This window comes from Anser cygnoides, chromosome 2 (genome assembly GCF_040182565.1).
Source record: "Anser cygnoides isolate HZ-2024a breed goose chromosome 2, Taihu_goose_T2T_genome, whole genome shotgun sequence".
NCBI lineage: Eukaryota > Metazoa > Chordata > Aves > Anseriformes > Anatidae > Anser > Anser cygnoides.
The window spans coordinates 23,029,325-23,056,361 of NC_089874.1; the positions used below are offsets into that span (position 1 = coordinate 23,029,325).

Genomic DNA, 27,037 nt, shown 5'->3' on the forward strand with positions numbered 1-27,037 from the left:
CAACTAATCCTCAGCTGACACTGAAACAGTCCCCTTGCCCTCCAGGAGCTCTGTAGCATATATTTTTTTTCCACAGTAGCAAGAACAGTCTCAATTTTTATTTATTTGTTGTAAGGAGTAAAGCATCTTTGATTTGAAGGTTGCCCTACTAAGTTCATGCTCCATGCTTTAGTCCCACATGGTCCCTGAAGTGTTAAACAGTTGTTTATTTGTTTGTTGTTTTTTTTTTTTTAAGTATGTGTGAATTTGGGAAAACATATCCATGGGGAAGAAGCACAGGGGAGAGCTGGGAACAGTAGCCAAGTTCCAGCACCGATGGGACAGAGTCAGCTGCCACTCCCAACAGGCTTCCTTTTTCCACTGCTGTGGTTTGCATGTGCATTTATTCAGAAACAATCATACCTGGTACAGCACTTTGGGCCACATCTCTATTAAGGAATACATTGCTACCTTATGCCTGTGAGTGCTGGCGTGGTTTTGCACGATGAAGAGCTATTCTTTTCTTTACAGAGTCTGCTTTTCTGAAAAGTTTTTGGGCACCTGTTGTCATATCTCTTACTGTCATAGTTGTCGCTTGAGTTTAGAAAGAATGCAAAGTTAGAGCACATAGTTACAATGATCCTGTAAAGACAGTGCCTGAAATCTGAACAGAATCGTTTTCTCATCCCTTTTTCATTAGTACATATTTAAGAGCCTCCTGCCAGTGGGCCAGACACTGTGCTCTTCCCTCCCCACAAAAACCATGCACAGTCAGTGCCTCTGCCCTGAAACCTGAAGGGTTTGGCCTTTTCTCACAGGTAACTAGTGATAGGACTGGAGGGAATGGCCTCAAGGTGCGCCAGGGGAGGTTCAGGTTGGAAATGAGGAAACATTTCTTCTCAGAAAGAGCAGTCAGGCGTTGGGACGGGTTGCCCAGGGAGGTGGTGGAGTCACCGTCCCTGGGGGTGTTCAAGGAAAGGTTGGACGTGGTGCTTAGGGACATGGTTTAGTGGGTGATAGTGGTGGTAGGGGGATGGTTGGGCCAGATGATCTTGGAGGTCTTTTCCAACCCTAATGACTCTGTGATTCTAGGTGAACAGACTGATTTCTATGATTCTATGAAACCCTCTCCCTGCTTTTGTACACGCTTCCATTCCCTGTGTGCCCCCCAGCTCTGCCCAGGGCTGGGTGCTGCAGTGGTGCTCCTCTCTGCGCCCTGAGACAGAATCTGCACCCTGAGTCCTTTGCTGTGCAGTTTGGGAAGGCAGGCAGGCTTTTTCATAATGGCCACATAGTTTTTAATTTGAGTAGCTATATTTTTTTGTGCTGGTGGCAGAACATTCAAAGAGCATTAGGTTCTTAAATAACGGAGGTACATTTGCTTTAGTAGTTGTGGGATTTAAGGAAGCTATGTACAGAATTTTACCAAAACCAGAAGTACTAAAATACCCTTAAAAGGCTCAGACAAAGTATTGAACCAGCCGTACAGCTGCACTCAGCAAGAGCTGCTGCCCTTTATCATACAACTCATGGCCTACTTTGAACATTGACCAGACAGTAGTAGACGCCTTTTTCAGCCAGGAGCTGCTGATGGGTCCCTTGCTCTACGACCTTGCCGTTCTGGATCACGGCAATCTTGTCGGCGTTCTGGATGGTGGACAGGCGGTGAGCTATCACGATGCAGGTGCGACCTTCCCTGGCTTTATCCAGCGCTTCCTGGACAATCTGCGCAATGAACAAGCAAACACAAGACAATACACCAAAAGTTGGGGCAACTTCTGAGCTTCCAAGTTTGAATTTATCCTGCAGTGAAAAACTTACACCTGATGAATGTTCAGTCCCCCTATTTGTACATGTAGGGTGTGGGTCAGGACACAAACCATATATTTTTATATAAGAAACTTAAATATTTTTGCTCAAGGGTGACAATGCGCATAACCTTTAAAAGTGATACATTTTCAAATTTATTTTCAGTTTTTCCCTGCAGCCTGCCTTGTATCACAGTTCCATGTTTCTGTTCTTTGTGCAATTGGTCTGTGCTTGAAATGCAGCTGGCATCCTGACATCCTGCTAAAAGCTGCAAGCAGAAAGGCAGGGCAGGCTGTGTGGGGAGAGCTTCTGCTGCCCTGCCCTGAGGCCCTCTATTTCCTGGCATCCTGGAAGTCCTCCAACTGCAGGGACGCAGCCTCTGCGTCACTTCCCAAAGGAGGCTCGTTACAGCCAGCCAAAAAGCCTCTGTTACTCCATAAGGAACATTTTATCTTGTTATGAAAATAACGAAGAAATGCAAATACTTATTTTCATAAAAGTCTTCTATTTCCCATTTTGGGTTTTAACGTGTGGGTGAAGATGTCGCAGTCAATGCACGACCAGCCCTTGCAATCCCAGCTCCCATTTGCACAGCCAAGGTACCTTTTCACTTTCCGTATCCAGAGCAGAGGTAGCCTCATCTAACAGCAGGATTTGGGGCTGCCGTACAAGAGCTCGGGCAATAGCAATGCGTTGCTTCTGACCGCCGGAGAGCTGGGTTCCCTTGTCTCCCACACGTGTACTGTATTTCTACGTACAGAAAGGCAGCGTAAGCGTAAACCTAGATTTGGATCTGATTCTGTGAAGCGTGACATTTCAGCTGCATTTCCACCTAGGTTTAATTCTGGGGCAGCACAAATGACTCACAAGTGACTTTCCAAGTGGGTGAGGACCCTACAGAGAATCACAGAAGGGTTGAGGTTGGAAGGGACCTCTGGAGATCACCTGGTCCAACCCTGCTAGGGCACGATCCCCTAGGACACAATGCCCAGGGCTGCCTGCAGTAGCTGAGCTGCGAAGCACATTTCCCAGCGTATTTAGCCGCAGAGCAAACCCCGTGATGCTGAGCAAGAGCAATGTCTTTTGGTTTTGGGTGAGGAACTGCGGTGCAGAGAAGCGGGGTGACAGGCATGGCTGTGACATCGCAAACCCAACGGCCTCAGCTCAGCACCCGACAGCCTGGGCAGTCAGCTCCTCTTTCACCACCCCTGTTCTCAGTAAGAAGGAAACAGCCTGAGAGACACTGTCAGTGATTTAAGATGAACCAAATCCAAGTTCTAAGTTTTCAAGGGACTAATTTGAACCAGTCAAATTCAAAATCCCACCTGCCTCACACCCTTCAAGCTAACAGAAATTCACTCGAGAAATTTGATTCCAACTCTGCATTCCCCTATTTGTTAGGCTTCTTGACTGCCTGCTATGTAAACTAACATACATCTTGTGTCTGAGGGATGAGACTTTGCGTGAAAAACTCACACATCTCCTAAATCTGTGGAAGTTTATTATCTCAGAAATATTAGCCTCAGCCTGTATTTTCCACAAAAATAAGCTGACAAACTGGTGTTAGCTTCAGCTGATCTATTCGAAGAGCAGCTAAGGAGCTCCTTTGCCTGCACCTGCCCTGAAACTGTTTTTTCCTCACAGATGCTGCCTATTTTATGGCAAAAATACCCACTGTACTGGAGACCCAGATCAGGTGCAAGAATGGGGTAAAGGTAGGTATAAATAGGGGAGGCAAGAGAAGAAAGTAGTAACGAGATTGTGTCTTTCTGACTGTTTCTGCAAACCAACTGCATGTGTAACTTCATACACCTGGCAAACGAGATGATTGTTGAAAAAAGGAGGGCGGGAGCAGAGCTCTGCAGCCTGCCTTAGTGTTTTCCTGTTGCTTTCACTTAGCTGCAGGAAAGCACCCATCCTCCTTTGAGTACTTTCTGCATGTATTTTGCTCCAGAACTATGTGCTTCAGTACCAATACCAACTAGGTTATTATTTTAACAGAGACTACTCCCAAAGAGATGGAGACCCCTCCCTCCCTTTCAGGCATCAGTGGCACTGGAATTGAGGAAATGCCCGCAGCCACTGGCACTGCCTAGTTCTCCATTTGTTCCTCAGGTCTTCTAAGGATAAAAATATTGATAATAATTTGAATGTCAAATTCAGTAAGTCAGGGAAAAACTAAATACTTTTACTGTGTGTTTCCTTAGAAAAACATGAATAGGCGCTATGTTATTTTTTTTTTCCCCTCCCAGTTGAAAGTTGGAAATGAAGGCCTAATTACCTTTGGTAGTGATTCAATGAAAGAATGAATATTGGCTTCTTTTGCTGCTCTAATAATTTCCTCATGTGACACTTCCCGGCTGTTATCTCCATATGCGATGTTTTCAGCAATAGTGCAGTCAAACAGGATTGGCTCTTGGGAGACGATACCGATCTGAGCTCTCAGCCACTCGATATTTAGCTTCTTTGCATTTTGGCCATCCAGGAGCTAAAAAGTCAGAAATAAGATAAAGTACTGTGACTACAATTTATTTATTTATTTATTTATTTTTAATCTAGCAACATCGAGGCCTTTAGCAGTCAGGGCAGTGAGGACATTTCATGCTCTGTCTGTTAACTTATGCATTTACAGGTGGCTGCAGAGATGAGCAGATAGGTGTTAAACCTATTTACAGGTGCAATCAATAAAATATCATCCGAAGTCTTTATAAACCTAGAAAAACTCCAGGTGTGAAACCATTTTACTGCACTCTACTTGTTTATCACCCTAAATAGAAAAGCTGATACAGATCTTCTGCCATGTTGCTATCACTACTAGAGACATTTGGTATTATGCTGGTGGTAGAAAACTCTGCTTCAGAAACCAGTGGAAAATCTATACCACGGAGTGTTTCTACTCCCTTTATTAACAGCTTTATCTCATCTCTGCTTTGCTAATCCAGAAGTCAGATTTTCTTGCTTCTCAGATGACTGTAATGGGGAAAATTAATGGACAGTAATCCCTAATCCCATAACTGGATATTATCTTTGTAGTTCCAGGAGAAAAACTCCTCTACCATTGCTTGCTCATGTAAGATGAGGTATATGTGTAAAACTTGATATGTCCATACTGGAATTTCTCTTCTTCCACTGTACCTTATCTGTACATTACTATCTACAATCCTAAATTTAACTCTCTGTTATGTGTGACTTATTTTGTCTAAAACATCAATCCATATTTCTGCTTTATCCTTTTGATTTTTATCTAAAGCAGAACAAATAGGCTGTGTAGTAAATCACCACCTGTGCATAGGGATGTTGATTTCTTTGAGGCTGGACTGTCTCGTCATTCTGTTTTGTACAGCAACTGGCATTCCAGAGAGCCCTAATGTGGGGCTTGGATTCCTCAGTGGAACAGTCATCAAAAACCAGAAGGTTAAGTGTTTCCCTCTTTACAGTAAGATTTGTGTTTGGGTGTACATGACACCAGGGACCCCTTTGTAACAAAAAATTTGACTTGCCAGTTTTTCTCCGAGTGGGTTGATGAGATGAATCTGTCTTATTGCTCTCAGAACGTAACAAAAGCTGTTACACCATCACACACCCAATGAATATTTTTTCCAGTCTCAGAAAAAATATCTCAAAAGTCTGCGGCTGTTCTCTCATTGACGAGTATCAGGAACCAAACACAAGCTCAAAGAATTACAAAACCACAAAATCACAGAATGGTTTGGGTTGGAAGGGACTATAAAGATCACCCACCTCCACCCCCCTGCCATGGGTAGGGACACCTCCCACCACACCAGGTTGCCCAAAGCCCCATCCAGCCTGGCCTTGAACACCTCCAGGGATGGGGCAACTCCACAGAGAAGAAGCCGAAAGGTCACTCCAGCATTTTTGTCTGTCAAAGAGACAGGCTGAAATTCAAGTTGAGTGACAAATGACAGTTTCACCTTCCATGCAGAGTCAGGACTATGGTCAGGACTGATATCTGGGTCTGAGAAGTCTGTTTGACAGTCACATTTTTCTCTGACTTTTAGAGGCCAGGAAGCATTTATGCCAGTGAGGAAAGTATGGTCTTTTGGTGAGTAACTTTGCAGCCACAACTTCTTGAACTACAAGAAGTCATGGTGCATTGAGGTGATTTATGTGCTATTAATAGCAGTAGATAGATGGGAGCGTAATTACTGTGTAGATATAAGAACAATTAGAAAATTGTTAAGGATTTCTGGTTTCAATACCTGTGTGTGCAGCTAAAGTTCTGATAAAATGTCTTAATTATTTTTTGGTCTTAATTGCTGGGCTATAAGAGTTAGGAGAGCTTAAGGATCTGTTCTTTCCAGCTGCAGCAGATGCCACGTGCATCAGCACAGCCTCACTCTAAGGTTGGGAATGAAGGGATGGGGGGGGACAGATAAATAAATGACCCAATGTGAGTTTTTGAGATGGTTTCGTGAACCTTGAAAGCAAACTGCCAGTAGCAGATTGAACTGCATTTTACCAGCAGCGCTACTTTCAGGATAGCTCCAGCTGTCAAGAGGTTTGCTACATGTATGCATTTCTACTCTGATCCTCAGTGAATGGCCCTAGCTTTCCTCGTGTCCTCTGTGCAGAGAGGCTTTGGGATGAACTTTCAAGTATGAATGTCATAAGCAACAATGTGATATAGGTTTCACAATAGAGAGTGTAAATCTTTAGATTTAAAGTTCCAAATCCTGTTGATAGCATTGATACATCATAGAAATGACCAGAAATGAGGTGAGAGAGCCTGCTTATGCACTTTACACATAAAATAGGCCTACACTGATACAAATGTGCATTTGTAACCATTGGACTTTGTTCTAATAACCTGAAACAGCATGGGAAATTTAGAAAATTTAATTTCCTTCTACTTTTACCATGGTTGTATAGACAATATTGAAAACCCATGTGTTTCTGCCTTTAACTAAAAAAAAATAATAATAAAAATCACATTAAAAACGCTGGCAAAAGGGAGTAGTTATACTAGCAAATACTTAATGAGCTCATTTAGAAGAAAAAGTCTCAAAATATATCAGTAAAATTAATTATGCATGTATCATGGAAATGCAGCTTACACTTCTATATGGAACGCTTACCATTTCTCCACTGAGTGGATCATAAAATCTCTCAAGCAGCTGAACAACAGTGCTCTTACCACAACCACTGCTACCAACAAGAGCCAGAGTTTGTCCTTTTTCTACTTCAATGTTCAAACCTTGGAGCACTTTGACCTCTGGTCGGGTTGGGTAGTTAAATGCCACATCTTTGAACGTTATGTTTCCACCAAATATTTTCTGATTGAAATGGTAGAATTAGATCAAATTGTTAGGATAATGTAACAGAACATAAGAGACTAAGAAAAAGACTAAGTAAACGAGAACAGTGGGAGTTTTTCCAATGAAACATACTTCTTTTTTTTCTTTTTTCATGGTAATTAATATACAGTGAGACGCTATTGTGCAAACACAAATTCCTCCTGAATATTCTATGCTGCAAGCATGTTCCAATTAAAATTCTATTCCATAAACACAAATTCTGACAGCTTCTCTTTTACAATCTGTAAAAAAAGATTACATTTTCAAAAGCAGTAATAACTCTAGGTGACTAACTTCTATCTGCTTTGTAGGGACCTCATTCACATTCTTTTCATATTCCTTGCTGATTTTTTTGTTTTGTTTTCATCTTTAAAAATACTGAAAATTATCTATTATTTTTGATCTACACACAGAATCAATCCTTCCACTTAAAGATTTTTTCTAACTAATTTACTATAAAATGAATATTTGTAATATGGACATAACCTATACAAGAAGAAATATAGTTCTTATGTATGAGTATATATAAAATGAAAATATAGACAGATGCAAATGACCAGTCAATGTTGCAGCTCAAATTTATATTTCTTAAGACTACATAGCTAGATTTCTTTTATACATATACATATATAAGCATATATATGTATATACATTACCTTGTGTTTATATATATATATACATGATAGTTGTCTGGAACTTTCTGTCCTCTTATATGAAAGGCCACACACCCCCATATGTTCGTATACATTGTTGGTTACCAAAGTATGTGACAATCTATTATGGACAACTTGCAAATAAGTTAGGCCTCAACAATTTCTGGTTAAATATTAGAGACCTAGTTACATGTTCAAGATCCATTCTCAGGTAGCTTCACACAGGAAAGGCTTGAAAAAACGTCTCTGTTGCATTAATCCTATTTTCACTGGGTCTTATTTCACCAAGAGGCAGGTGAGGCTGAGAGGATGGCAGAAGACATAGTGAAACTTAAATACCAATTTGGTTGGATGAGTTAGATGCGAACGGGCTCAGACTGTACTTGTTCTCAGTAGCTACGATATGAGTGAGTGAAAAAAAAAAAGGAAAGAAAAAAGAAAACACAGGCTTGAAATAAATTAGTGGTGAATGATATACTGTGGATGACACCATGGTTACTTACAGGCTTCTCCCCTTCCTCACTGTAACTGTCTATGGAGGGTACTCTTTCAAACAGCATAAACAAGTGAGCAGCCGACATCTTGGCTTTGGCATAGTTTGGCGTCAAAGAAGTGCTTTGTCCTAATGCCATTGCACCAAATACAATAGCTGAAAAAACTCTACAAAAATAAAAAGGAGAAAACTATGTTAATACTGTTATAGCACAGACACAGAAAGCTTGTACGGCCAGAGAAGGGGCCTCAGATAAATAATTACTCAATAAAGTTGAGGGAGGGTAAAAACTGTCTACTGCAAACTCTGACTTTTTTCCCTCACTGAGAAAATCCTTTTTTTTGTTGTTTTGTTTTGTTTTTTGTTTGTTTGTTTGTTTTGCAGAGAAGAGAGTAACACTAAGCTTTCCCTCCTTGCCCACTCAACTGGATTTATTAAAAATGAATGTTTTGATTGATATTTCTGTTCTCAGTGTGTGAAATGTGGTAGGATGTGTAGTTCCTTGCGCCTCAGTTTCCTCATCTGTAAAACTGAAGTTATTAGTTGTGGAGCAGTCTGAGGTCTATGGAGAAATTTGTCGTTCAACAGTTCCTTCAAGGGTCTCAATCAAATCCTTGAGTTCAGGAGCAAATGGAAGGTAAGAGAGAGGGAGCAAAGGATGCAGGCATGAAATTTGGGGTAAGCAAAGTGCAATACAAGAGCAGGTACACAACATGGCATTCACATGAGTGCATAGGGAAAGGGAAGCTAATGCTAGTACTTGAGAAAGTGTTGGTGTAATCAGGGTAAGATGAAGGTTTAGCTTCAGCTGTAATTTTTGCCAGGCAAGAGTGTGGTAATTGCTAAACCAAAGCATGGGAGGTGACTATTGATGAATACGGACAGGGATTTCAGCTGCAGGGAGACAAGCAGAATACTTGGTTAGATGCTGGAGACAAGGAGGGAGCAAAAGGAAGGCTGGAAAGGTGCCAGTTGATAGGAACAATAACATCAATTCACTGTTAACACTTGAAGGAGCTTTTCCAGCTCTACCTGGGCATTTACCAGAATGGGTGGTTGCTGATCTTTCTCCTGCTCTCCACCTTTCTTGCCCCAGGGCTCATAATTTCCTCACTTTCATTTCACTCGTTACTTGCTCCGTTTACCTTCTAATCTTGTCTACCTACGCTCCCTACAGCTAAGCCATGTGATTCTGCTGTTAAAGAAACATTATTGGTCGTGAAAACAAGGGACAGTTTTGCTTTGCCTAACTTCATTTTGCCTTCTTTTTACCCTGATTGCAAGAAAAATTGTATGTAGGTAGCTAAATGTAGTCTGAAATTATCACATTTTGGATTTGTAGCAACATGAGGAAGGAGGGGTAGTATAACAATGAAAGTACTTGGTTGTTTTCTTCAGTTCCATATGCGATGATTTCAAGATAGCAAAATAAAACACATTTTTCCATATGGAACCTAAAAGAAACTAAAAAGGATATACTTACAAAAGCACATCTTTAAACAGCATATGTCCATTTTTTACTAGATATGCAGCAAACCTAAAACATCCAGCATAAATAAAGTACATAATAGCTTGTGAAAACGCAAAAGTGAATCCAAAGATATGTGCCTTCTTTACAGAATTTCTGTAACAGAAAAAAATATTATCACAATCTTATTGTACATGCAGTTGTAACCAAGAATGTAAGTATCCAATAGTAAAAGTATCCTATAAATCAGAGGAATCCTCAAGTCTCTTTACTAGTTTATAGTAAAATAATCTCCAGCTCTTTGTAAGATCCTAACCTAAAACATTATATTTCCTGTATGCTTCAGTTTTCTGTCTGTCTGCAAAAACACATGTAAGAATATTGGGACAGAAGAAGAAATTGCTCTAACTCTAAAGATTTTGAGCACGTATAATCTGTACTGTTTTCACTTCATGCATTCATTAAAATTATTTTAAAAATTATAATACAGGTGCAATTTAAAGATTCAAATAAATAACAAATGAGGAAAATCACCAAGAACTTCAGAATTTCTACAGAGCAGGAACTAGTTCAACAAAACAAATCTTTGTGTTTTATCCTTCACTGAACCAAAACAAATCTTTAAGTCAGTCATTGCATTCATGAGGCTTCACTTGATCTGCAATGGTAGTTTGATAAAATAACAGAGTGAACAGAAAGGTAAACTGATGTGAAAGTTCCCTCTTCCATTCTGATTCCCTCCTTGGGAAAATCTCATTGATTTTAACAGGAATCTTACCTAAATATAAAGACAAAACCTGACTTTTGGTTTGTTAAAAAAATAGATATATTTCCTCAGAAGGAAGGCCTCGTGATTGTAAGAATTAACAAAGATTTCCATCTCAAGAATTATAGCAGCTAATAATGATAGTTTTGAAAGAAAGTAGGTTTTGAAAGAAAATTGTCATTTAATCAAAGACCATTAGCTTGAACAGAAAGATAATTCGTATTTTCTATGTCAAAGCTGAGGTTGGAATTAAAGATTTGATGATGTACTGAAAGAAGATAAATTGTTTTTCAGTTCATTGGTGTTAATTTTAAAAAAGGTATATTTTAATAACCTCTTTTTAAGAAGCATTTTATTACCTGTATGGCACTTGCAAATTTTGCCCATACATAAACTCAAATTTTCTTTCCTGAGTCAAAGCAACAACAGTTCGAATATTTTCTATGGCTTCAGAAGCAATCTGTATTGGAGAGTACATGTTCATTGGCAGAAAAACAAGATTATATGGACATTTTTAAACATAATCTGATAAACAGAACTGGGAATGACTGCAATAGAAGTGACAGAATATGTCTACAATACTGTTGAAAGTGTGGTTGCAACATATGTAGATACATTGCTGTTAAATATAATCCAATTAGCATGGATTATAATAGTAAAGTTGAGTCAGTGTACATTTTAGCACAGACCAGCAATGGTAGTTTTTTTTTTTTTCCAGTGAGCTTGTTCAACCTGTCACAAGGACGATGCCATGCAGCTATCACTGCTGTTGGTGCCCAGTCAGGCTAAACCGAACAAGCCTACCTCACCTAAAAACGTGCTTGGGGCTGCAGCCTGAACATATCACCACCTTTTCAAAAGCAACAAATTTGGGGCTTACCCTGAAAGGAATAATCTTTCCCAGGGTGCATTCTCTGCATTTTTTGACTATCAGATGACTTTCAGAACTCCTAAAGGAGAAAATCAAAACTATTGCACTTTCATAAAAATGTAGAAAGATTTTTTTTTTCTGGTCCATATGGCAGCTTAGGATCTAATTCTTATTAATTTTGTATCTTTGAAAATCTTTCCATTTTGCCACAGTAAAAAAAAAAAAAAAATAGTGGGTAGAAGTTTTCCAAAATGATTAATGATGCTGGGTACCCAATCTTGACTGAAAACTAGAGAAAGGTTAGGCCTTGATTTTCCTAATGTTCCCCTAGTATTAAGGGGCATTCACTTGTAGACAATTAATATCATCAGAATTTTCTCATACCAACAATTGATTTAGGCTTGGTCAACAATCCAGCAAATCAAAACTCAGAAGGTAAAGCATCTTGGAAAGAGGTTTTATAAAGTACATTCATAGAGCACTATACTTATTGCAGCTCATAATTTAGTTCTGATGTACTGATTTCACAGGGCACAAACAAGCAAACCAAACCAAAAAACAAAGAAACAAACATAAAACCAAAACCATTCCTCCTGTCTAAAAATTTATTTAGGACCTGGAACTTAATCTCTTTTTTTTTTTTTTTTTTTTTTTTTTTATGTATTATCACCAATGTAAGATTTGTACACTGTCAAATCCAATTGCCTTTACAGAATAACTTTCAATAACATCTGGCCACTCCAAGCTGTGTGCTCTTGGTTTGTATAAATGGAGCTAACTGGCTACATTATATGTGCCCGAATAACTCTGCTGCTGCTGAGGAAGGAATGGATGAATATTGTTTCTCTACCAATAAGAGTAGTTTATTTCTGCCTCTTGTGTGAAGATGGCATTTCCTCATTGGCTCTTTGCCAGGAAGAGACCCTTTTCTAAAGAGCAAGGTAGATCTTCAACCTAAAGCTAAAAAAGATGCCTGGGACCTGTTTTCCTTTATGTTGATATATTGTGAGTGAAACATTTTGCTGAATTGCTATGGAAATACATGTGTTTTAATTTTTTCCAGAAACTGTAGAGCTGGAAAAGAAAAACTGTTTAAACTAATATAGTCTGCCAAAACCAGATTTTCAGGTCATCACATAACAATCATCTGACTCTTCTTACAAATAATCTCCAAGGCAGTTGGCGTGAGATAAGTAGCTGAAAGCAACTTGACTATGAGATAACTCAACAATATTTATAACAATAAAATATTCCAGTGCATAAGAATGTGTAATGTTACTTGTTTGGCAAAACTTTATTCATAATCAGTGACACCATTTTGAATTTCTTCTTGATTATCCTATCACATAAAGAAGGCTTTTTTTTTCCTTTTTTTTTCCCAGTGCATATATTCTTTTAAAAATAAACCTCTTTTAGCTTCTTATTTTAAAGTATAGCAGAATAGCTCCAAGCTTGTGAATCATCAGCCTTTACTGTAAAGGTAAATAATAGCTTGGAAGCAAACGTGGCTTTCAATCTTCAACTCAGGAAGAAAAAGGAAAAGCAGTTCTTTACACAAGAGCTAAACTCCAACTTAATCGTAATTATGCACTTAGCAGACCCTTCCTTCTACATCATTACTTCTACATGACAATAATAATAATAATAATAATAATAATGATAAAGTGATTAGACAATCTGTAAGTCAGAAACACAACAGGTTAAGTCACATGAGTGATAAGATTGAAATAATTAAATTACATGGAAATACCTAACACATCTACATGTAAATAGCAAATGTCTCCCTTACAAAGGCTAACACCATCTTTTCTTTATGTCTGTACAATAATAGTTTCATAAATAGGTAAAATGAAATTTTGCTCAGCCAATTTAAATATGCTTTAAGGCTGAGAAGCTTTATTGTTTTCTCACTAGAACCTATATTGAACTTGCTTTTCTTCAAAGCAAAAACATATGGTGCTGGATTGTTTCCTTATTTCTTTATCCGCTCACAGGGGTTTCCAAGTTTTACTTTCAGCTTCTGCATTACCCTGTCTTCATGTTCCCAACTGCTGTATACTGTAATTTGTAGTACAAGTTCAACTGGAATACGTATTTATATGCTCTCAAAATCAATATTATTTTAAAAGAACTTTTCAAAAAAATTCTTTTGATTATAATCACAATACAAAATAATTACCAGCCTGCTTTTTAGCTGTGCATATAATCACATCGTGAACTAGAGAAAAGTTAGGAAACTGGAACATACAGCTAACTGATGCTTAAAATTGCTGTTGACATTCTGTATCTCTTTTCAGATCGTAAAATGATTGCACTGGATTCAAAGGAGTGTAGTGAGACACCTCATTTATTAAGTTCAGGTTGCATTTAACATTAAACTCACGTTTTCAGTTTTCAGTTTCATATTTTCTGTATCACCTTTTCATCAGAATAACAAAGCAGACTGAGTTTGAGGAGTATATTCTTGACCCAACGCCAATATCCCTATTAAGCAGCACTGTGTAGTACAACATAAAAATGGATTAAACTGCCACTGAACTCACCTTTCCTGCAGTTTCCAGTTCCTTTTTATCTTTTTTTGCATGTCCAGTAAGCATCTTCATTTGAATCATTCCTGTTACAGCAATAACTGGCACAATGGCTAAAAGCAGAAGAGTCAGCTGCCAGCCATAGGTCAATGACAAAATGATCCCAGTCCCAAGATTCGCTACATTTTGAGCAATTAATGCCAGTCTGGAACCTGTCGCCTGAAAAAGAATGAAACCATCGTAATACATGAATTTATTTGAAAACTAGACAAAATACTTGTCACATAGATATTTATGATTTATTCACCATCTGAAAGTACTTAATTTGGTCTAAATATTCTGCAAAATTGAATGTTTTATCCTGTCTCTTGAAAAACTGCTCCACTCTACAGATCATTCCCACAAGCCTTTTGTATCTACCCTACTCTATCTCCTTGTTTTCAGGTTTTGCTCAAGAAAAAAACAATTATATTTCATAAGTCTCCTATACAAATATATATACACACATATAGAACTATGACCATATTTTATCTTTTTTAACTTTAAACATGTGAAAAAACACAGTGATGCAATGAGAGCAACCTTCATTTTGAGGCATATTCTTATGCATTTCGTTGAGCTAGAACATTTATCATAAAAACACAATGCTGTCTAGACATCTAAGAAGGCTGAATAAATGACTTTAAATAAATGGATGTCTTGGATGACTCATTTATACTGGTGATACCAGGACTGAACACTAATGCGAACTAAAAGCTTTACTACATGATTATGCTTCATATATATATCTTATCTAAGATTATGATAATTTTTGTGTGACACCAAACACACAAAAAACACTTTTAAATGAATAACAGTTCCACATAACCGTGTGCAGGATTTCTACCTACTGAATACCGTCTGTAACTGACTCCATATTAATCAGACATGAAAAATGCCGGTGCATATTACTTACTTCTTTCACTTGTGAAGCATCATTAACAAGTCTTGTAATTAATTCTCCAGTGCTATTTTTAGGTTCATCAAACCAGCTGATCTCCTACAATATGAAATACACTTATTATGATCTTAAAAACTTAACTCACCTCATTAGGCTACTTAAGAGAACTTAATCACTTTGGATTATGACTGGGTGACACACGATAGGGTGCTCTAGTTCTTTAGGTGTAACCATAAATAAAATAGACCTATAGGCTTGGTAAGGTCATGGAATCACAAAACTCAAAGCTAGCCTCTGTTAACAATCTGTATATGCTTTTTGCAATAACATAAACATCACCACATTATTTCATGTTAAACGCAGTTTACAAGATATCTTTGCTTGTGAGTTTAACATATTTTTGATGATCGGATGTTCACTAAACAGCAATATGAAGGAATGTGCCATTTTGAGGACAGTTACCTGGATGTGTAACCGACATCTATGAAGACTACTAATTAAAAATATAATTTCTCCTGTTAGATTCCTGTTAGATAGGTAAAAATACATCTAAATTCTCTGTCAGTTATGAGCACTGTGAAATCTGTAAGTCTGCTGTGAAGTGTTTTGAATGCCTGAGTGCTGCTGGAAAACCTCTGTGGTGTCTGAAAAGACTTACGTAAAATGATATGCAGTGCTTGGGGGATCTAGACTATCCCAAGACTATCTCTTCCTAATCCGGAAGAAACTATTTCCAGGGAAAAAATCTTGTCAGTCATACACTTTTGTATCTTAATAGCAATCAAGATTAATTGGTCAGAGGGATCAGTGACTCTAAAGCACTTGAAAATTAAAATTTCATACTTGAACACAAAGCATTTATCTTATTTAAATCCAGAAAGCAAATATAAAATACTCACTCTAACATTCCTCTAGATTTGCCAAACATCAAGCCCCAAAATCATTACAATGAAACGATGTCAGTATTTGTATTACATTATATGTACATGATTCTCAGCAACTGTAGGGTGTTTTTGTGCACTAACTGTTCATAAGGTTACTGTAAGAGCTTTCATATTTCCTGCTAGTAGTGTTTAAATGCATAACCATTAGACATTAACAAACATGCTACTTTTTTTTTTTTTCCCTGGGGATTTTATTGTGGCAGAAGTATTATCTTTAAGCATGGTAAAGTAAACGCTGTTCTTAAATACAGTAAGAAAAAAAAAGACGTAAAATAAATAGTTTCAGTCTGGCTGTAGGCTCACATAGACAGATGGTTGCTTTGCCATTATATGACATGGAGCATGTGCCAGATGTGTCAGTGCTAATACACAAAATCCTCCCAGGTCCCACTGCTCTACTCCCTGATATTTGAAAATGATGCCAGGTGGACACTATTTTCACACCAGAGTGAGGACAACAAACATAATAAGATTACTTGACTCCTCGTCATGAAAACCTCTCTGTTACTATTCTAGTCCTTCAGACCCTTCCTCCAGGGATCTGTTCAGATTCAGCATGGTCTTACAGACTGCCCTTTCCTATTGGGCTAGTCCAAAAACGGCTTAATTTCCAATGACATATCTCACTCTTTGGAGGTGGCCTATTATCCCTTCCCGCATAAATGAGAAAGTAGGGGCATCTGGTTTCACCCCCAGTGAAAGGTGCTAATGAAAGCCGATGCTGCTCAGTTTGGCTCCAGGAACTTCTCAAGGAGGTAATGACTTTCTGTGGAGACCGGGAAAGACCTCAGTCAGCTGAACAGGCTGAAGAAAGCAGTGGGACTGCATGTTTGGAAACTTCTTTGATTCCAGACTTGCAGATGTAGCAGACTGGCATGGCAGGGATATGCTTCTTTCTGTAGCGAGTGAAAGGTAAAGGAGTAATGTGCCTAGGCTCATATCGTTCTACTTTCTACTACCTCAGGGATCACAGGCCCACCTACATCTGGGAGTAAAACATAATAGAAATCCAGGGAAGGCTTAAATTTATACTGTGGATTGATAATATCAGGAGTACCAACATTTCCTTAAAATACTTGGTGAATTTATCAAGATTACTCAGGACATAAAGCAACTGGTTAAGCATAGTAGTGACAACAAAAGAGGGGTAAAGATAACTGAGTTAGTTCTGGATTTGCTGAACTGCAACCTGGAAGTGATGCAGTTTCTATTGGTACATTAAAGACACTGCAGCAGACTACGTTCACTGGGCAGCTTGCCACTGCACTAGATCCAGGAAGCAGCTCATGCCAACCATGAAAAGCTGGTGACAAGGTTGGTTATGTACACAGCTAGGGTCCTTGTGTATTGGACTTGCATGGCAAGGTTTTTGGAGTGAGTGGGCTTCTGTGAGAAGAGCCCAGAAGCTGTCCCAAGTTAGATAACAGCCAAATCTCCAAAAGGGACCTGCCACTGTCCAAAACTGAGCCGGTAAGCGGAGTTGGTTGTGCCTCTGGGAAAACAGATTTAAGAAAGAGGAAAAACAAAACAAACAAACAAAACCTGCTGCACAACAGCAGCTGGGAGAGTGAGGAGTGAGAACCAGCCCTGCAGCCCCAAAAGTCAAAAGCAGCAGGAGGGCAGGAGGTGCTCCAGGCACGCAGCAGCAGTTCCCCTGCGGCCTGTGGAGAGGCCCCTGGTGGAGCAGGCTGTCCCCCTGCAGCCCATGGGTCCCACACGGAGCAGATCTCCATGCTGCAGCCCGTGGAGGAGCCCCTGATGGAGCAGGTGGATGTGGCCTGGAGGAGGCTGCGGCCCATGGAGAGCCCCCAGGCCGGAGCTGCAGCCCGTGGAGAGGAGCCCCCGCAGGAGCAGGGGGTCTGGGGGGAGCTGCCGCCCGTGGGGGACCCGTGCTGGAGCAGTTTGCTTCTGGGGGATGGACCCCGTGGTACGGAGCCATGTGGGAGTTCTTGAAGAGCTGCTGCCTGTGGGCAGCCCCCGCAAGATCAGTTCGGGAAGGGCGATTTCAGGCTGTTTATTTTAAAGGCTTTAATTCTGCTGCTGAATGTACTTTCAGTGGTACAAAGCCCTGTTTTTACCCTAGACTATTACCATGCACGTCTTTGGTTCTGTGACTGCTTGGTAGGATAAGCCACCAATTGAGTGAGTGCAGTTAGTCAGATATGCAGGTCTTACTGCCTTCACTGGTAATTATTTGCAGATCCCAGCTTGCAGCATATCTGAAGGCAGATCTGAGTTTCAGATTTGATCTCTTAGAGTACAGCCTCTGTGCCTCAGTCCAAAGTTGTTTTGATTATATTAAATACACTAAATAAACACTACCATCACCTTTGAGCTTTCTTAGGCTGGTTTTAAGATGGCCTTTATTAGTTACATCAATTAAAAGGTTTTAAAATATCTACTTGGACCTGTTAAAAAGATTTAATCCCGTCAGTTTCTAAACTGAGTTAAAGAAATCATTGTGAAATCTTTACGGATAAAATCATAGCATGACTACTTAAATAAACATTTATGACATGTAAATAAACAAGCATTTCTAAAGCTTTAGAAAGCTAAATATAGAACAGTTATACCTGTCTCAGAATTGCTTTAAATGTCGTGGATCGGAGCCTCATTTAAGGATTTCTCCAGCTTTGCCAAATGTGAAACCCTGGGGGGGGGGGGGGGGGGGGGGGGAAGCATATTTTTTATACCTAATTACAATTTTTGTCTTTATAAGATAATAAGTTAAGTGACTATCTGCATATAATATTAAAAAGAATATCATTAAGTAAAAAATATGCTAGCTACAAGTGAGCTACAATTTTAAAATCAAAATATTTTAAAGCTAAATTTGGAACCTATAACGGTAGAGCACAGAATGAGGCATTGTAGTGTCTTTTTTTTTTTTTTTAAGAAACAAATATATATCACATAATAGTCTTCAAGCCCCACCAAACAATGATTTAATTGCAGGAATTTTTTATCACACCTGTTCTCAAACTGGAGCTGGCCACTTCACAGTAAACAGGCTCAGCAGTATAACCAGTAAGACCCTACACTTGTTTTGGGTACTGCACAGACACCAGGGATTTCCCTCTTAGAGTCACACAGCTGTAGTTCTACTGGTTATTTTCTGTGGGAGGTCTCCGAAGCTGTAGATACTCACTGACGTTGGCACACAACTCGGTGTGCACAGAGCTGTGCTGGTGAATCTGTCACTCCTGGGCCAGGGCCATGCAGGATCAGACCACGCAGGAATGGGACGGGACACAGGCAGACACATTTTAGTGCATTAGTACCCAGAACAGCTACGCCACCAAGTTTTTTTTTTTTTTCAGGGCATCATAAAGGTGGGAATTTTGAGTTTGATTTTGCCTGAAGGGAGTGCTACTGTGTCAAGGGCATCAGGACAGAAGGTGGAAGGATGGTGTTCAGACTTGTGCAGGTTATTAGGCAAGATTAGCCCAAGCAGCTGAGCAACAACTGAAGGGATTTGTGCATGTAAATGAGATGTTCATCAATTCACATAACAAATGACCTGAACATGGCAGTTTTCCCACAATATATGCAATTCCAGGCATTGGCAAACACCCATACCCATGAGAATAATTAAGCGTAAATGTGAATTTAGAAACTGTTTCAGAAAATGTAGTCAAAAGTATTTGATCCTGTACCAATAGATGGGTGCACTTCTAAAGAGGCAATTTGAATTATTATTTAACTTTCTTGGTATAGAGATGTGAGTACTCTTAAGTTAAGCTTGTGATACGGTCTTTCCCAGTTACGTTTGGTATGTTTTCTCAGAAAACTCAGGGTTGAATGCAGTTCTTGTAGATAGAGGTGAGGTTGTTTCAGTTCAACCAGCTCAGATGCTGACAGACCTGCTGCATGGAGCGCAGAGCAGGTGCTGAGGCAACCATTTGCTCAAGACAGAAGTGCTGCCCAAAGCCTGATCCGGGTCTGTGCTGTTGAAGTTACTGTCTGTGCTGTCAGTACTATCTATCTTCCTACAGAGGCTGTGATACAGCGTAGGCCTTAAAGCCAAACTTTCCTTTGCTGTGGACATGGGGATCAGCCTATGCTACAGAACACATTTGAAACCTCTTACAACATTTTGAACACACCTGGTAGTGAAAGTTCATCATCATTTTTCTCATGTACTGCTTGACGCTCAGCCACTGAGAGTTTAACACAGTTGAGATATATTGTCTCAAATACCATGAACAATTATGGTAACAAAAACTTACCTGAAGAAAAAACGTGACAAAAGAAATTAGTCCAAAACCTAAAAAGAGTAGTGCATACATGCTATTTGTCTCCCTGATAGCAGCCTTTCCTTTTTCTACAAACATCTATGAAAGAAAATTTTGAAAATTAATTTTATTTACTGAAGTTCTGGTTCAATAATTTCCCGTTATCTTTACATGCTTGTTTTGTGCATTACATGTGTTTAAGGGGAAAACAAGTCAATTTCTTGATGAACTACGATTTTTTTTTTCTTTGAAGATTATAGATCTGAAGTGATTGTACATGTTCTTGCAAATGAAAGCTAAATTTTAATTTTGTTATGATAAAACAGTAACATATGTCAGTGAACAAACCCACATCAGTAAATTATTATCAGAATATGCACCTGCAAAAGGCTGAAGCACATCTTAAAACTTTAAAAGAGCATTTCTGTAGTCACTGGCTGAAGGTTACTGCATGTTAACAACTAGTTAGTGAGAAAGAAATATGGAAGTTGTTCTTAATGACGTGTTATATGTTACCAAATCAATATTTTTTTTTTAGGCCAAGACTCACAGATAACGGATTTCTATTGTTTGTTTTATATATTTTAACAAAAAATAAAAATAGGAATACATTATGCATTGTATGGAGACCTTGCTCAGTTAGGGAAATAGTTTTCCATCTAAAGCTTATATACTCTTATTTACCTCAACAGTGAGTAAATGAATATTAAAGGTGTAGTATGCTGAAGCAATCCTTATACCTTTATATATGATAATACATAGTTCATGGAGAACGGGGATCGTACAATTCTGGTTTCACCAGGTTTGCAGAGCAATAAAGATAATTCTCCCAAGCTTGGATAAAACATATTTGTTTTATAAAGAAGTCTGAGGTCTCCAACATTTCTAAGTCCTTTAAATAGCCTCAAAATAAATAAATAAATAAATAAATAAATAAATAAATAAATAAATCTATAGGTCTTTGAGGATGTTATACACTGTTTGCTGTTCTATAGCATTTGTATATTTTGGATGTTGAGTAACTGTCATTATGGTTTGTTATTTATGAGTTTGTTATCTATTGTTTGCTCAGAATGACACTAGCTTATCATGTTTTTATACCTTGGTCCATAGCAAAAAAAAAATCTACAATTCAGTTACTTAGATTTTCTAATCCAGATTTGTCATAAATACTATCATGCCTGTAATTATTTTTTAAAAGCTTTAAGAATAAATTAATGTTTTGGAAAGAAAGGACCTTAATTCTATTTTTTCCCCTATATATATATCTTCTGCTATTTGTTGTGTCCATTACTGACAATTACTGAAAGACCACAACTGCACAGAATGCTCCCCTTCCCTCAGGGCTGTTTCCTGCTACTACTTGCATTAAAAACTGAAGCATAACACCAGCATAATACCCTTTTCCCAAACAGTTCTTTGCAATGTAACGCCTCACAAACAAGTACAAAAAAAATTAAGATAGGCCATTTCAATATCTTTGTGTAATATAGTGCAGCTAAAACAGTTCCAACAGAAAATGTTAAAAATTCCCACCAGTGCAAGTGCCTTGTGCTTGACAACATAACTTTGTTTTTTAACAGCATAAATTTAAGTTTACAGAAAGTCTCTCTGTAACGAAACGTCTACCTTACATCCATTTCATCTTGTTGCTTTACATTGCTTTGATTCACACTATACCTTCTGAAATGTTATGGTGAGCACAGCACAAAGATCACCTTCTATGCCTGCACTGCTCATGTGCATGGGGTCAATTATAGTGCCTTCTTAAAAGGGGATAAGGGTGAAGCAACTTCAGAGAGGTCACAGGGGAACCTCTCCTCACTTCATCATTGGCGAGCTGATCAGCTCAAAAACAGAGATGTGAAATTTGCCTAACTGTTTTGTAAGACTTAGAGCAGAAATTCAGCATTCTCCATAGCAAGGACTTTCACCTACTCCTTACCTTTGCAGGGCAAATTTAAAAAAATGTAGCATTTCATGGGTTCATCATAAAACAATTCAGCATTTATAAAAACCATAAACAGTGACAAAAGATACAGCATACAAGCAAGGTTTTTAATTATTTGTTTTATACTTACCCCTATAACATCTGCAATTATGACTGAAAATATGGGTTGTAAGGCCCCATTGATAATTGCACATAGAGTTCCAACAACAAAATAAGGCCATTCAGTTTTATTCAACGCCATAATTTTAAGAAATGGCACTGGAGGTATTTTTTTATCCTAGAATAAAAGGATTCCATCAGGATAAATATAATACATTAATGGAGGAAAAGGTAGGACAGGTATAATCTTCGTAATCTGTTCCCTATCCCATATTCTATGATGGGAAACCTCAAACTATCTGATCTTCAAAAAACATATTAATTAACTGCTGAAATTCTTATTGTTAATCAGTACCCAATATTAATCATAAAAAAAGAAGAAAAAAAAAATCAATGAATGCTATATAAGCTCTCTCACTTATTCCAAAAATTTGAGCCTTTCCAAGAAAGGATTAGTCACAAATTCCACTTACCCTTTGTGAGACTAGGCAGAAAAAGAAAATGGGAATTTAGACCACTTTTTCCATTTGATGGTATTAAATGTTTGTTGAATGAATTGCTCCTTACTCATCATTAAACATGATGTCTTTCATTTTTAGTTCATTAGCCAAATTGATAACTCTCTCTTAATTTTCAGTAACCTATTTGCTAATACAGACATATTTTAGGCAATCCATATCAAGATACTTAGACAAAAATAATAATTATTCTCTACTTGGGTTGTTAAAGTTTTATGACTAATTACCTGTTTCTGGTTTTGTTACATTATTAAATGAATTAACTTGCCACATAGGCTGTTCCTATACTCAAGTAATTTTGTTTCATAGTATCACTCAGTTAAACTGGTTTGAGCACCACAACAAAATTCGTTTTTGTTTCAAGAGAAAAGAATTTTCCATAGAACCCTTTTGTGTTATTTTGTCATTTTATGAGTCTTTAACCGGACATGTAGGCTCTCTTCATACATTATGATAAAAAGTTACTCCCCGTTGAGCAGAATCGTGATTCTTTCATGTCCCATTAGTTATGGAAAACATATGCAGATAAGAATACAGAGAGACTCACAAGCTGAACAGCTTTTACATCAAGTTCATCATTCTGTATTCTGAACCTTTTTATGCTTTTCCGAGTGGACTGTCTTTTCTGTCCAGTCAGTACTGATCCATTCAGTGTCTTTTCTGAGACACTGTGTGCATTACCTTCTTCCTGTAACTGATCTTCAGTTCCCGATGTCTGAAATGAAACACAGCATGACACTAAAAATCATTTTTGGCCACATTAATGATGAACAGTTCTAAATAAAAACAACAACAATTTCTTGTAAATAAATGGAATATTGAAAAGAACTGAGTAATTAAAAAGAAAGCCACAAGCAAGTACTGAAGTTTCATTAATTCTTCTCTATACTCAGTGAAAAAAAGAACGTTAACACTTGCAAGGAGAAAAATTTTAGCCATAGAGATTTTTTTTGCATTTGTTGTCATGTTAAACTGTTCTGACAACATATAGGAGAGTTACTTCAGGCGTAACTGATTTTTTTTTTTAAATATAAATGCCTTTTTAAAACAAAAATATGAAAAAGCAGAAGACAGATCGAGAGATAATGAAAATATCCAAGGTAGACCCTGTCTGTATAACAAAACTTCAGGAGCCTGAGTCACTAAGATGCTAGTGATTTGGAAAAGTACTTGTGTAAGAGATTGAATTTTCACAATAAGGGTGGCGAGCCACTGGAGCAGGTGGCTTGGGGTGGGTGTGGAGTCTCCATCCTTGGAGGTATTCCAAACCCAAAGAAAATGGCCCTGACAACCTGCTTAGACTTCAGAGCCCTCCCTGCGTTTAGAGGGAGTTGCACTAGACGAACCACCAATGTCCCTTAACCTGAATTATTTTATAATTCCCTGATTTGGAAAAGGAATCTGAGAATTTATCAGACCCAGAAGCTCATTTTTTCCACAATCTTCCTTTTTACCTTCTCACATACTTTATTTTCAATGTCACACTTGAAAAAGAAAGAGAAAGAGATTTTGTTCAGAATTTCTGTAATTCACAGGTTTGAATTAAAATCACACATTTCACTTTTGCTTCTTTTTCTTGTTTTGAAGTTTAATACTCTTCAGAGAAGTTTTTTTTTTCTTTTTTTTTTTTCTTTTTTTTTTTTTCTTTTTTTTTTTCCCCTAGACTTTCTCCACTGAGAAAACACTGCAAAGCTTTTGGGAGCAATTCAATCCGGTTAAGTCAGTAGCACACAATATGATGCAAGCTATGAAACAAAAATAATAATGAAAAACCTACCTGCATATTAACAAGTTTGTAGTAAACTCCCTTCTGTTCCATTAATTCGTCATGTGTCCCTTGTTCTGTGATGACACCATTTTCGAAAGCAGCTATAAGATCTGCATTTCGAACTGTTGACAAACGGTGAGCAATAACAAGTATAGTGCGTCCTTTCCTGATCTGCAGAAAGCATAATGATGGCTTCACATTAGCGTGGTCAGGTACATTTAATTTTTCCCCTCTTCATACTAGGGTTCAAGAAAATATTTTAACTGAAAAAAAATTGCCATGGAAATGGCATTCTAGTAAAGATCAGAATTTTCAATTGAGAAATGCTGAATTTCAGAATACTTTTCAGTTCCTCTGAGATAAACTAAAGCAAAAATGTAATTTCAACAAAATACTGGAAAACATATTTTATTTGAGAATATAAATTAAAGTACTCCGGCTTTGCATGTCAGACTGTCAATTTATAAACATAAATATATGTTTTTTTCTTTCTAAACTGCCCATTCAATATGCTTTCAGGTTACATATCCAGCTTTTACTAAAAAAAGACTACCAATAAGCATGTCAGTGACAATTCTGTTTCAGGGCATTTCACAAGTATTAAAAAATTATCACTTACACAGTAATTTTGCTTGCTCTAAATTACTTGTTTGACTTAATTGAAAATATTTCTCTAAAATTGTACTTAGGAATATGATTTCTTCTATTGCCATGTCATTTTTACACCTTTTGAACTATTCACTAATAGTAAAATAAATAAATCCCACAGGTATCTAATTTGACATGACAAAGATGTTTTTCCAAGCACATTTTAACAGTCTGCTCTGGGATAAATTGGTATTAATAACTAATGACCCAACAAGTGAATCCAAGCTTTATATTATTTAGTTTAAAAATCTTCTGCTGGGATGCTGATTTAATAAGTGTTTTACAATTAAGAAATAAAGGTGAAAACTGTCGTGTGTGGAGTATTCGTGAAAGCATTTCCACCTAAATCTGACATCTTAATATTGTTACATGATTTTAAGACCTGGAAGTTACAGCCATTTAAACTATCCTATAAGAAATGTTACACCTTTTCTTGGTAGTCCAAAAGCTTTGTTATTTCTGTGATTATTTTAAATGGTTAAAAACACATCAAAATGCAGAAGAAAATCAAGCTAATAGCCTTAATCATAAAAACGAGAATGCTCCATCCACAGAACAGTAAACAGATTCAGCAGAAGCTTAGTGAAGCCTGTAGGGAACAGCAGTCTACTCTAGATCTGATGTAAACCTTCTGTAGTGGTATGTGCCCAGCACAGAGAGAGAAAAAGAACACAGAAGGAGGACAAATGAATACTGGGCACACAACAGCTTAGCTTTGTCTTGCTTAACATCAGCAATCTCAGAGCTAGTCTAGTCTGAGCAAGTCTTTCTGTTATGCTCTGCCAGATGCATCAACAGGAAGATTCATCTCATCATACGACATTTAAAGATAGGTTAGAGAGGTTGGAGGCTAAGTAACTTGTTTAAACTAGCTGTGTAAGTTTTATATTGCAGCAGTCATCTTGATCAGCAGTTCTCTGCCCTCCTGTCTCTGGGATTCACTTTATAGGCCATGGGCTGGCAAAAAGATCCCTGAGCACGTGTGGTGGTTTTACCCAGCTGGGCAGCCAAACTCCACCACAACTGCTCTCTCACTCCCCCTCCTCAAAAGAAGAGCGGTGGAGAAGAAAGTATGCTGGAAAGTAAAAAATGGCTCACAGGTTGAGGTAAGGATAATTTAAATAAAGAGAAAAGGAAGAGTGAAATATAAAAAATAAAAAACAAAAACAAGCATGGAAACACAGAGAGAAGGAAAAAATGTTCTCTACTTCCCATCAACTAACGATGTTCAGCCACATCCTGGGAAGCAGGCCCTCAATATGCATAGTGGTTGTTTGGGAGGACAGACGTCTTCATAACGAGAGCGCCCCCCCTCTCCTTCCTCTTTCCCACCTTTTATTGCAGAGTGTGACACGATATGATATGGGATAACCCTTTGGTCGGTTTAGATCAGCTGCCCTGGCGGTGCTCCCTCCTCATCTCTTGCCCACCCCCAGCCTGCTGGCTCTTGGGGGGTTGGAGGGAGCCTTGGTGCTGTGCCAGTGCTGCTCAGCAATAAACACAGCACTGGAGGCATACCAGTGCTGTTCTAGCTACAAGTGCAGAGCACAGCACTTATGGGCCGCTACAGGGAAAGGTGACTCCATCCCAGCCAGACCCTGTACAGCACGCCAGGTATCATCGTTTCACAGAGTATAGTGAATTACCAGAAATGAGGATAAGCGGACAGAGAGCCTAACTCACTGAAACTAGTGTCAGTCAGGTGGCCAAGTAAAAATTAACAGACTAAAATACGTCTGCAGATGAGAATGTGGATTCTGGTGTCTGACTCTCCCAGACGCAGCCCTGCAGATTGGGTAAAGAGCATATGGAGATAAAATGCTTTCTGGAGATATTGTCCATGGATAAACTGTGATCCATGCTGAAAATGTTTATGCAATGATGGCAATTTGTCTTTACACAGAGGATGATAAGCATAGATGCATAATGAGAGAAAGAAAAACAGGAATTAAAAAAAAAAAAAGCAAAACCAAAAACATTGTGGTTGATTCAGCCTGAGGAATAGGTGGAACTATTTTGTAAACAGTTCACACAGTTGCTTAGAGCAGACAA

General features: G+C 38.2%; 1 protein-coding gene across 1 annotated transcript in view; it reads right to left on the minus strand.

Annotated features, from left to right (window-relative positions):
* Positions 1-1,254: 1,254 nt before the first annotated feature.
* The window catches only part of LOC106039633 (ATP-dependent translocase ABCB1), a 41,507-nt gene continuing 15,724 nt past the window's right edge, over positions 1,255-27,037 (minus strand). The window contains 15 exon segments of the mRNA XM_066991681.1: positions 1,255-1,704; positions 2,392-2,538; positions 4,070-4,276; positions 6,885-7,082; positions 8,260-8,416; positions 9,733-9,873; positions 10,843-10,943; positions 13,898-14,101; positions 14,838-14,921; positions 18,340-18,383; positions 18,386-18,416; positions 19,996-20,100; positions 22,083-22,229; positions 23,117-23,284; positions 24,347-24,508. Coding sequence (XP_066847782.1) covers positions 1,507-1,704; positions 2,392-2,538; positions 4,070-4,276; positions 6,885-7,082; positions 8,260-8,416; positions 9,733-9,873; positions 10,843-10,943; positions 13,898-14,101; positions 14,838-14,921; positions 18,340-18,383; positions 18,386-18,416; positions 19,996-20,100; positions 22,083-22,229; positions 23,117-23,284; positions 24,347-24,508 — 2,094 coding nt within the window. The 3' untranslated portion in view covers positions 1,255-1,506.